General features: G+C 46.5%; 1 protein-coding gene across 2 annotated transcripts in view; it reads right to left on the bottom strand.

Annotated features, from left to right (window-relative positions):
* Nucleotides 1-12,362, bottom strand: part of MARCHF10 (membrane associated ring-CH-type finger 10) — an 82,432-nt gene that overhangs the window by 55,793 nt on the left and 14,277 nt on the right. For both annotated transcript variants that reach the window (XM_028520916.2, XM_036033536.1), the window contains exon 3: nucleotides 7,727-7,846. In XM_028520916.2, the coding sequence (XP_028376717.1) occupies nucleotides 7,727-7,846 (120 nt within the window). The remainder of the gene's footprint in view (nucleotides 1-7,726; nucleotides 7,847-12,362) is intronic.

Below are 12,362 nucleotides of genomic sequence, written 5' to 3'. Positions count from 1 at the left end.
AAACGAGGTCTGGCACACCCGTCCTGTGCTGCAGGGAGGTCGGGTGGCTCACCCTTTCCCAATGTGCCCATCTCTCCCGGACCTGGGCTCTTCCTTCCACCTGTAATGTCCGCCCTCCCTCAGATCTCCACTCCCACTTCTGTCCCCCCCAAATCCTGCTCATGCCTTAAGGGCCAGGTGAAAGTCTACATCCTCTGTGGAGCTTTCCCAGGTTTCCCAGTTGCTTTTCATTTTTAAATATTTATTTCTTTTTAGAGATTGGGTAAGAGAGAGTGAAAGGGAGAGAAACATCAATGTGTGGTTGCCTCTCTCACGCCCCCTACTAGGGACCTGGCCTGCAACCCAGGCATGTGCCCTGACCGGGAATCGAACTGTTGACCCTTTGGTTTACAGGCCTGCGCTCAATCCACTGAACTACATCAGCCAGTGCTCCCGGGTGCTTTTCATTACACTCAGTAGATGCTGTCTTGGAGCACAGGCCCCGTTTGTGTAATGTCTTATTTCGCCAACTCTGAATTCCTGGAGTGTGCTGGGGCTGTGGTTTATTCCTCACTGTGTCCACATAGCCTCTAACAGTGTGCCTTGGACACAAAGGATTTAGAATTCCTTGATGAATAAAGCAACATAAAAAAATCCAAGATTTTATGATGAAATACTGTAAGTTGTAAATCACGTTTAATGCAGTACGCACCTGAATAACATCTCGCAAATGAAAAAAATTTAATTTTGATATCTGAATTTTAATTTGTTTATAACAAGGGTTTTTTTGGGGTTTTAAAAATGAATCAGAACTATTTTTAAAAATGGGAATTTTTAATAAAAGGTAGTAAACTGAAATACATAGTGCCACATAAAATGAGAGAAAAAGCCACTTTATTTTAATCTTCCCTCATGCCATTTCTCAGCTGCTGAGTCCAATTAACACAGGGAACCCTTCCGGTCAGAGGCCGGCAGTCATGGCACCGGCAGTCTCAGCGAACTGGGATGACAGTTGGTGTTTGTGTCGCCCGGCCCCATGGCAGGAGCGCCCCAGTGGACAAACTGACTCTAGGCAGTCTTGGTTGTCTGTTGAAAAAGGCAGGACGGCATTCTGGAAGCAGCTGCAATTTAAACTGACAGTTGTCCCATTTTCCTGCCATGCCCTATTTTAAAATTACCTACTGGAACTCAGACAAAGCACGGAAATGAAGGCGAAATGACGCACTGCTGGCTCGGCCCAAGATACAGTTATAATGCTCGTTTGCTCCAGGAGCGAGGTTGAGGGTCTCCAGCACCCTGGTTTGCCCACAGAGGGGCCTGCACACCGGGTCTCCCAGCCAATCTACCATCTTGTAAAAGAAACTCCAGTGCAGTCTGGTGAGTTATCCAGCACAACTTTCAGCCACAATTAGACAACATCTGTTAGAACGTACAGTGGACCCTGAGTCGTCAGCCTGGGGCCCCTCTGAGCTTCCCCGGTCCCCGGAGAGCTGCTGCCCAGCTGTTCCTGTGTCTTTGTGCTCTTGCCTACCTGTGACAGAAGGAACTACCCGAGCTTTACAGAAGCCATCTGTCCTTTGCAGAGTGGTATGCCGGGACAAGACTGTCCTCTTTAGCTGGTTACTCTGGTCACCACCAGGGCAGAGGTTTCCTAGTCATTAATTATAATCAACCAGTCTTCCAGCCCAAACTGGCCGTCGCACACAGGCAGCCTTGCCAAACTACTGACCTCTCAATAATTTCAAGCAAGGCCGGGGAGCATTCACTACTCCAAGTCACAGAGCCGCCTTTCTGCCCTCGCTCAGGGTGGGGATTCCTCTTCTGGCTGTTAGGGCTTTGTCACTGGGACTTCAATGTGGGCACGTGCCTAAAATACTCCTGCAGGCGTCAGCCATGGAGCGCTCACTGGGTTCCTGTTATGTGGTGGTCATTGGAAATACTATATGACAATAAACACGCTTGCTCTTGAGTAGCTCCAGCCTAGGGCAGGAGGCAGAGAGGAAGGTGCACCTGAAGGCCGATTTGAATCCAGAGGATGTAGTGGAAACACAAAGGAGGGACGGGAGCAAAGTCACCTGACCTCCAGGAAAAGCCTTGGAAATTCTTCCCAGAGGAGGAGAATTCAGAATTGAGAGTCCGGCAGCAGGGTCTCGAATACCTTGCTAATGTATTTGAACTTGATCCCAAGGCCAATGGGGAACCACTGAAGAATTTTTAATGGAGGAGTGACATGATCCCATTTGCTTCTAGTGGGGCCATTCTTACCACAGCCTGGAAGGCTGGCTGGGATGGGGGAGGTGAGGACAAAATCACCAGGGGAACAACAACTACAACAATCCGGGCAAAAAAAGATAGGACCCTGGGAAAAGAGGTGCTGGTGGACAGATTCAAGAGAGAAGAGATAAGGCAGTCCAGCTCTGGTGTCTGATTGCTGTGAGGCGTGGGGAGGATCAGGGGGAGGAGTCTTAGGTAGTTTCCAGAATTCTGGCTTGGGCAGAAATAGATTCAGGAAGAGGAATAACTTGAAGGGAGAGGATGATGCACTCAGCACCTTGAGTCTGAGGGGCCTGTGGGACACGCCAAGGTGAGCAGATCAACAGCCAAAATGGAAAACAAACTCAAATGAAAATTCCCACAGAACGGGCTGTGCATGCCCTCTGCATGACGTACACGTTGGGCCGGAGACGCTGTGTGCAGAGCTAGCTGTTACTCAGGTGCACCTCGAGGGCGCAGAATCTGCGCCAGAGTCAAGAGGGCGGCGGTGACAAACACTGAGCCAGGTGTCAGAGATGACTCACAGCTCTCCCAGGGTGGGGCCCTTTGGCGGCTGGAACCGGTGTGTGCCTGTGTGGCCTGTCTCCTCCGCACTGGGGCCTGGGGACAGAAAAAAGGGAGGCCCAACCCACAGGAATTTGACAGTGGACAAGTAGAAGTTAGAGAAAATTAAAAGTATGACTCACGAAATGCATATGCCATGTGCTAAACCCTGGCTGCTTTCATGACACTGTTAAGGGCCTTGGTAGGCTGACATTGATGGATTAATGAGAGAACAACTCCCTAAGAGCTGTTTGAAAGAGGAGAAGCTAAAGATTTCACAGACAGGATAGGCTGAATAAATAGGTAATGAAAGGAACTGTGCAAATATACCCACCCAGGTGATAGCAAAACACAAAATGCTAATTAAGCCAGCAGGCGCTACAGTGTTGTATTGCAAAGCAGTGTATTGAGGATCGTGCGGGGCTAGTATCTGGGGAACAAAACCCTCTCCTGGCCCCTGGGGTCTTGTCTTGTGTGCGTTTTGGACTTGACGGCCGTCTGAAGCAGGGCTGCCCCATATCTCTCTGTGACGATGGATATAGTCCGTATGTGTGTGTGGTCTGATAAGGCAGCCACAGGCCACATGTGGCTCCTGAGCATGTGAAGTGTGGCTGGTGAGACCAAGGAACAACTGACTTTTACATTTTATTTTAATTCACTTAAATTTAAAGTTAAGTAGTCCCGTGTGCTAGTGGCCACTGTATTGGACAACACGGTTCTAGACTTCGGCTGCCTGGATGTATGGATGGATGTTCTGATCTTTTAAGCCTCTGCAGGTTACTTGAAGAGGCTTTATTTTAGCCTCCCAAATTTGTGTGGATTATGATGGACAGAGCAACGACAATGTTTATGTTGGGTAACTGCTTTCACCCTTTACCTCACCTGGCTTTCTGGGAGATCCAGGTGATCTCACCGATGTCAACATCCTGCTGAGCCAGGCCTGGGGGCAGAGCCAGCTGCTCAAGCTCACAGGGGAACTGCCTCCTTCAGGAGGTTGGGTCCTGGTTACCTGAATCTAAATACTTAATCGCTGGATTGCTGATGGAGAAAGGACAATAATCCTATTTCTATTAGCTGAGCAAACTGTGCTCTTGAAAAACTGAGAGCTGGTCTCCACCTTCTTTGCCGATGAAGTAAATGCAGTGACCATGTGTCCCTCAGTCCTTGAGGTTTGTGCACTTGGAACGGTGTCCCTTCCAGCAAGGACACAGGATCTTGGAAGAGGAGAAGGGTCCATGGTGTCTCTCTTCACAGAAGGCTGCTGCCCTCCAGGTCCTGGGCTAATCGTTTTCATCATGTTCTATGGGGAAATCAGGGCTCCTGCCCCTTCTGCATGAAGGTTGGAGGGGGTGAAAGACCCTGGTGCCCCTGCTAATCACAGCCGGCTCCCGAGGCCAGCAGCTGTCCTGGGGAAATGATTTCCCACTCATATCGAGAGACTGCTTTGTTTTTTAGTCTACTAAATCATCCAGCTTCTATGTGGAACTGATGTTTATTTATTTCCCTATTAAATTCCAATCTGATTAAACAGTTCACAGGGTTGTATGTACTTTGAGAAGGGTCTAAAATTAAGTTGCTACATTAGGTTGGCTTTTAGAAATCTGGCCTAGGGCTGAACTGAGGTGAAAAAGGGTATTCTAGAAGCCTCAGAACCTGCCCTTCCATGGATATTTGTTGGGGCATCATTTGCAAAACAATTGGACATCAAGGCAATTTATAATGTATTGTAATGTTCGTATGACATTTAAGAGTCTCACCCGTTCTCATAACAACCCCATGAGATAAGCTTAAGGAGAAGAATCTCCTTGATGGGAAACTGAAGTGCTTAGAAAGAGAGTGGCTTGCCTGAACTCATGTTCTCATGAAGGACAGAGCTGGCCCTTGGTATAACCGTTCTTTCTCCAAGGCCACGTCACCAACCAGAACCTCTTTAGGAGCTCCCACTCCACACAACATCTCAGCACAGGCTGGGTAGGTATTGCTTTATCTTACACTTAGATTGAACACAATCTCTGCCTAGCAAGAGGTTAAAGGCACTGGTTGTAATGAGGAAGGCATGTCATAATGGAGTGGTGTCCATGTTAACCATGCATTTGGGGACCTACCCACCGCTAGGCAGGTGTCGGGAAACTATAGCTGGATACTGGCTCTGTTACCTGATGGTAAAAGCCTCACTTATTCCAGACCCATCGGAACTGTGACACTCTGAGGCTGGGTTAAGGAATGAGCAAGGGACGGGAATTGCGATACATGTCAAAATTTGGTGGTGGCATGTTTTGCATTGTGACTGTACAGTGGAAAAATGACCATGGATTAAGCCATCCACTTTCACAATAGGCACTCAATCCGAGAGTGAACTTGCCTTCAGAAATCAGAGGCAAAACGATCCTTAGAGTTTTCAGCCCCAGAAATCGCTGGAGGGAAATTACCCAGGGGGGTGTCCACCTAGGGTAGAGGGCTTTGGTTAGGTTCCACTGTCTTATTGAGCTGTTCCTTTCTGCTGCCCTTTTCTGTTTGACCAAGGATCTCTTACACTCTAGGGCCTAATAGGACACTCAATACACTGAGCTCTGGAAATTGGATCTGTCTGGCCTGGGTTCTCTGCGGGAGGTGCCAACGTTCCTACTCACAGCCTCCTCTGGGAGACCAGCTCCAGGACCTTCTTGCTTTGGAGAATCTCGTAGAAAGAGTTCTGACAACTTTTTCATTCCCTCAGAATTCGAGATATAGCAGGGCAGGCCCAGAGTAGGAAGCTTTAAGAACCACCAACTTTTCACAGAAATGTAAGCAGGAATCCACACCTGAGAAGGGGATTCTCCAAACCAACCCATGATCCTGAGGGCTGAGGATTTCCAGGATCTGGTCTGAGTCTCCTAAGGGATCTCTGGCTCCCCTTGTACCAAGCAAACACTGAAGGACAGAGCCAGGAGGGATCCACTGTTATGAGCACACAAGTCAGATGGCTGCTGACATGATACATCCAGTGACATCTTTTCTCACCCTGCCCCTCCTGCAAATCCTCTAGTGTCCCCCAAAGGATATCCGTGATACAGAGAGCCACACAGGGAGGGTTTGACTATGGAAAGTTCTGATTTTGTCACTCTTCTTGATAGAGAAGATATGGCCTTGAAGGCACTGGCACAGCCCAGGCCCAAACCCTTGGGATATCATTATCTGGAAAGAATCGGGATCGTGTAACTAATGCTGTTTCGAGTTCTCAGACATACCAAGAGGCGACATGGGGCGAACATTGAAAATTCCTACCCTTGTACTTGAGGATAGAAATTGCTAGTTTTATGCATCCTACCACTTGTTTTTGTCTTTATTTCATAATTGCTTTTATATGTACAGCGATGTCCTTTTTAGATGTGGTCTGAGTGTTTTGCAATGATGACTTAAAGAGCTGAAGAAAACTACAGAAATCTGTCACCAGCTTGTCCCCCAAGTAACTTTGTAAAGAGAAACACGGAACTTCAAGTCCCAGAATGTCTCAAATGCATGAGTGCTGCCATACAACATAGCCGTGACCATGGACATGGATCTTTCCCGAAAACTGAAGAGCCCAGCTGCCCCTTGTTTAAGAATTCCAACCTAGGGAGATCGCTACATGCTACCTATTTGACTTAAGTTGCATGACATTTTTTATATCTGTTCTTGATTTTTGTTCCCGTGTACAAAAATGTGAGACGTTACCTTAATGCTAAAAATGTGTTGTTCTAGCCAAAGGAGATTTAATTTGGGGATTAATCACACTCCCTACGTTTAATCAGCACTGGGCACTGCTCTCGCAGGTAGTACCCAAGTGACAGGAAAGGTCCAGGCGACGTGTTCCTCTCAGTGCTGCCGATACTGCGAGACAGTCTCTCCTACCTTCAGACTGTAGGGGGGATATTTTGTTGTGTGACTGTGTGTTCCCTACTAGGCAGTATGGATCTCTCCCAGGGATACAGCTACATCCATAAACATCAATCACTGGTGTTTTTAGCTGTCCTTTGAACATTAAATAACCACAGTGTGAACATCCCAGATTAGAGAAGAAATCCCAACAAGAACTTGATTGATATCAGGCATCCAGGATCTATCTCGGGGATCCATACCTCCAATAGAAAAGACAGTCCATCCTCTGGAGTAAATTTCAGGCATAAAATATTAAGTAAGAATTCATAAAAGGCATATTACTCATCTTAAATCAATTCGCCATGCTAACAACGGGTGTTGAATGCAGCTTGTGGTATTTAGCTTACATAGGATAAGTAAAATTCTTACGCAGAGAAGAGCTTACACGTGAAATATGATCGTTCCGCCGAGTGGTTCAGAGCACCCTCTCTGGGCTCAGACGGCCTGGAAAGGAATACCCACTCTACCACATACTGGCTGTAAAATCCGGGGCAAAATTTCTTAACTTTTCTAAGGCTCAGTTTTCTTCTCCATCAAAGGAGGCAAATAATATATAGAGACTTAAGAATATTAAATAAGCCAATGTGTATAAAGTCCTTAGCACAGTGTTGGGACATTGTAAGCACTCAAATAATGGTGACTACTAACTACTACTGTTATCATCTTCTTGTGTTGCTATTATATTATATTGAACTTTTTATTATCATCCTAGACAAAAATATTTGGACAATGGCTAGTTATTATGTGATGCAGCATTGTATTTTACTCTCTTTATTTAAACGAAAAACTGGATCTGCAGTGCAGTGGGTTAGACTCTGAGGAAAGAAGGGTGAGGCTGAACCGGAGTGACGGTGAGGGAGGGTCACGTGGTGGGGAATGGTACCCGGAATGGGAGCGCCTGCCCCTGCCTCTTCTGCCCTGACCTGTAGGATTTTTCAATATCTCCTTTTTGTGTTGGCTTTTTTCCCCAAGTAACACACGCGCACACACACACACACGGTAGCAGGAGAATGTCTTCCAGCGTTCTAGGTACCTGTTTGGAAGATGTCCCACTTGAAAACCAGGATTTCTCAAAATTTGTCTCTTGCCCCCCGGATAGATCTCCATAGTTCTCAGTTGAGTCTCTTCTGTGTTCCTGTCTTTTCAGACAAGCCTGGAGAACAAAAGAGGCTTGTTTTGTTTTGTTTGTCACCTTGGGTCTATGACTAGCTTTGATACCTTTATGCTTACTTCCTATTGTGAAGAACATGAAATAAATCACAGAATAAATACACAAGGTACGTCTCCGATGTACACCACTGTTACTAAGTACCAACACACCCACCCAGGCATCGCACCTCTTCCCTTAGCCCTAACTGCCAGAGCAATAGCATCAGTCATTGCTTGAATAAATTCAAACAACAAACATACCAAGAGGCATTTTGTCAAGTATTCCCCCAACAATCGCCTTCTCAGGGAAGGAAGGAAGGACCTAGTATACCGCATTAACTTCTCCTGGTCTCTTTCTCTTCATAGCTCCTCCTTCATACTCACTCCCATCCACTCTACTCTGTCCCTTCGGGTTACACCCTAGTTACAGGAGAAGAATTTTCATACGTGAGCCTTCAGCACGTGCTGCTCCCTCCACTGGGAGTGCCTTTCCCAGGATGTTCTCTGGACAAATCCTGCTGCTCTCCTCTGAGAGCTAGCTGGGTGGCATCCCCCGTTTTCCCTGCCTCACTACTCTTCCCCAGCCCAAATCAATTGCTCCTTTATACAGACATAGCTTGAATTATGCAAAATTTTCCCACATTGTATTTAGTTGTTTTGTGTTTGAGTCTGTTTCTCCTGCTGATCTCTGAGAACAGTGACAGGAAGGGCCATTTCTTTTCAATCCCCCAGCATCCAGCATTTAGTGTTAATTGAATTGCATTTTTGTTTTGGAGGAAAGTAACAATCCCCAAATGCAAAATGATAAAAATGTAAAAACAAAAATGTTTTCTTTTCATTTTTAAAAAACAAAATGAGAAGAAAACTTAGTTCCAAAATATTTCTCCTCCCATACGGGGATTGAACAAACTGAAGAATATCATGTGCTAGGGGGATTTCAACTGATAATGTAAATACCCCTGAGGAGTAAAACTTCTTGCAGCATTTCCAGACTAGCAGAGCCAGTGACAGAATTCGCCATTGCCCACCGCAGGCAAATCATCCATGTTGCAGTTCAGAAGGGTGGTGCACAGACCAGCGATAGTGTTTCTAAACAGGGCCCGACACATCTGCCTTCCGGGCTGGGCTGGGAAAGATTTCTCGGGCATTTTTTCATTTCTGTTGGAATCATGTCTCCTTCCTTTTTTTTTTGAAAAAAAAAAAGATTTTATTTACTTTTAGAGAGAGGAGAATGGAGGGAGGGAGAAAGAAAGAAGAAGGAAGGAAGGAAGGAAGGAAGGAAGGAAGGGAGGGAGGAAGGGAGGGAGGAAGGAAGGGTAAGAAAGAAAAGAGAAATACTGATGTATGAGAGAATCATCCATCTGTTGCCTCTCACACACACCCCAACTGGGGACCGGCCCGCAATCTAGGCACGTGCCCTGGCCGGTAATCGAACCAGCAAACTTTTGCTTTGCCCAAACAACTGAGCCATGCCAGTCAGGGCACATCTCCTTCCTTGATGTAGAAGGACTTGCCAGGGTTTCCTGCCCTGGGGAAAGCCTGATATTACGCTACAAGGTTAAGAATAGAAATGACCTGATAGTACCCAAACTTTTCCACTTTGGAAAGCAGCGAGTCGGTTACACTGTGCTTCACAACTGAGGTGTAAGGGAAGTGCCGGCTTCCAGTCTCCTGCACTGTGGCCGGACGGCACCTGGCTTCCCAGGAGAACGGTGCAGGTTTACCCTGCCTTGCTCAGAAAGGGAGAACAGCCCATAATGTTTTTTTTCCTAGCTCATAGTTTATCTTATTTCCAAAAACTATTTCATATAGATAGTAAGCCATTGTAATAAATCCTGGGCAGTGTTTGTTTTCATAAATAATTTAAACAAGAAAACTCAAAAATACTAGACAGTAACTATAATAAATAAGCACCAGAGAGGTAGCTGGAGAGTTCAGTGAAGTTTAGCTGAGTACAGGCCTCTTGTTTCTATTCCTTCTCCACTGACTTGTGACCAGAGCCGCTGATTGGCAGGAGCCCTGGTCTGGCCTGCTGTGTCCTGAAGCGGCAGATGCCTGTGCTACCCTAACCTGCCAGTATCAAAGGAGCAAGAAAATGCTGATGGACTGAAAGTGGAGGAGCCCGTCTTAGCAAAGGCTTGCAAGACCCAGGCAGAGTCTGTGGGATGAACAGAATTCTTGTGGGCTGAGTGTTTTTTGAAAATTCTCTCCAAGAATGCATGTGACTTAAATATTTCTTTACCAAAAGGGGATGAAGAATAGAATGGTTTGCAGTGATGAAAAAACCCTTTCCCCTCTGGTTCCTTATCCCTTCTTTCATAGAGGAACAGGAGAACAACACACCAGCGGCATAGTAGGTACTCCCAATTTCTTTATTTTGATCCAGCCAAGCAATCTTTCTGTGTAAATCAAACATTAATCCTCTCAAGGTCATAGCTTTGCTGACAAAAACAAACACTGGGACAGAGTCAAGTTGAGGCTCCCAGTCCTAGAAAAAGCAGAATCCAGCCATGCTGCTCCAAAACTAGCCCACAGGGGATAGTTTTCCTGTTATTTGTAAATGTCATTTTGTTGGTGGTGGTGGTGGTGGTGTTGTTAATGACGTTTCTACTTTGGGGGTCCTGAAGTGACGGGGCAGAGGGGTGTGACATACACAGGATGGGGAGGAGGAATGGCCTAGTAATTCAGAGTCACCAGGGGCACCCCTTACCCTGGAACTTTCAAAATATTCCCTTTCAAATTCACGTGCCTGGAGCCGGACTGCTATAAATAAGTTTCTGTTCACGTGACATAACTGGCTGAGAGCAGTCTTGAAATTGAAGGCGTGTCAGGTAACTCCTTATTCCTTTCTTCTGGAGTACAGGGGCTCCTCCTTCACTCTTCCTCGGTGTTCTCGCCCCGCCCCCCACCGCACCTCGCCCCTCCCCCTGACAGCAGCTCCGGCCGTCAGGCGCCTTCTGTGCAGAAGCTAACGCTGCGGGGGTAGAACACAGAAGGTGCGTACATGCCTGTGGAGGGTGACGTGAGTTCTGTGACTCACTGTAACTCAAGCCTGGTAAACACGACAAACCCCCAGCGCTGCCACTTTCTAGCTTCGTGACCCTGGGCAAGCTCACTGACTCCATGGGTTGTCACCCCCCTCATCCGAAAGAGGGAGATGGGAGAGGGCCCTGGGCTGCCGGCATGCTGGGGGAACTCCAGGCAGGGTGACTGGCCTCATAGTGAGTGTCCAATAAAAGACACTCATCATCACCATCACCATCATTATCTCATGACAATTTTAATTGTTTCCAATCCCATTCCTTGGTTTGCTTTTATTTCTAAAGTCAGCCTTTGCCAAATAATGTGACTCTGATCTTAGTCACGGAGGAAGAAAGGCTCTTTCTGTCCTGGCCTGAGCATCGTTCTTGTTTTTCCACCCCGGAAGGAGATGGGTGTTTCCTAAGCCTGCTCATCCCGCAGCAGCCAACTGAGGAGATCCCGTTCTAGTCATTCAGGGGTCCTCTGTGAACCACTTTTTACTCAGCATCACAGCTTTCGAAATCCACAGGGATGCTCAAAACTTCTCTTGTTTCTTTTATTATGAGTCTCCTCTTTTACCTGGGCTCCTGGTGCCTTAAGAAGCCATCAGTGTACCACGGGAACACCTCCCTGCCTCAAAGTCATGGCAGAAAAACTATCCTAAGACCCAGCTAGGGTACACCTCAGCCAACAATGACCCTCTGTCAAGGTTACTGTTACCCAAACTGCACAAGCATTCAGGAAGTGGGAGTTGCCACTGCCTTCAACTGGTTCTTTTTGGTAGTGGTTCTTGTGACCTAACATGAGTAATCCACAGTTTGGGGTTTTAATTATCACTGGTGACATCATCAAAGTTCATTAGTTTTGAGAGGTTAAGTAATCAAATGAGTTGATTTCCTGTCCTATCTGAAAACAGTAGAGAAACACATACGTCAGAGGTGAGCAGAGGCAGAACACTCCCTGCCCCCCACCGCCGCCCCCCTCTCATTCTCATGGGAAGGGAAGTTGAACTTTCTCCATTCCCTCAACTTTCTGCGTGGATGGTTCCAAACCCTCACCACCTGGCAGAGTCTTCGATCGTGCCCCTGAATGAGTTTATGTCATCATGCTCAGTGTTTGACCTACACTTGAAGGAATTAGGATGAATAAGTGACCTGAAATAAAACCCATTTGAACACATTTGATAGATTATGAAAAAGTCATGCTGAAATGCCAAGTAGAATCTTTCTCTCCAGCTTTCAGTGGACACAATGGCTAAATTCTGCCTCAAGTTACATAAACACATTTGACCAAAAGAAGAAGAAGAAGAAAGCTATGCAGCATAAACACCCTTGAAGAAATAGAGCCAAATTCTGAGATGGCATGTAATTATGTACTAGTTACCAGATTCTGAAATAGCATGTAATATGCCAAATAGATGTTTATTTCCTCTTGTTTTTTCAAAAGGGTCCCACCCAACCACTGAAAGGAGTAGCATCAAAATAACTCAGGGTGGGTTT

The sequence above is a fragment of the Phyllostomus discolor genome, chromosome 8 (assembly GCF_004126475.2).
Source record: "Phyllostomus discolor isolate MPI-MPIP mPhyDis1 chromosome 8, mPhyDis1.pri.v3, whole genome shotgun sequence".
NCBI lineage: Eukaryota > Metazoa > Chordata > Mammalia > Chiroptera > Phyllostomidae > Phyllostomus > Phyllostomus discolor.
Note: the sequence above shows the minus strand (reverse complement) of the source record. Positions and strands in the feature narration are given on the sequence as shown.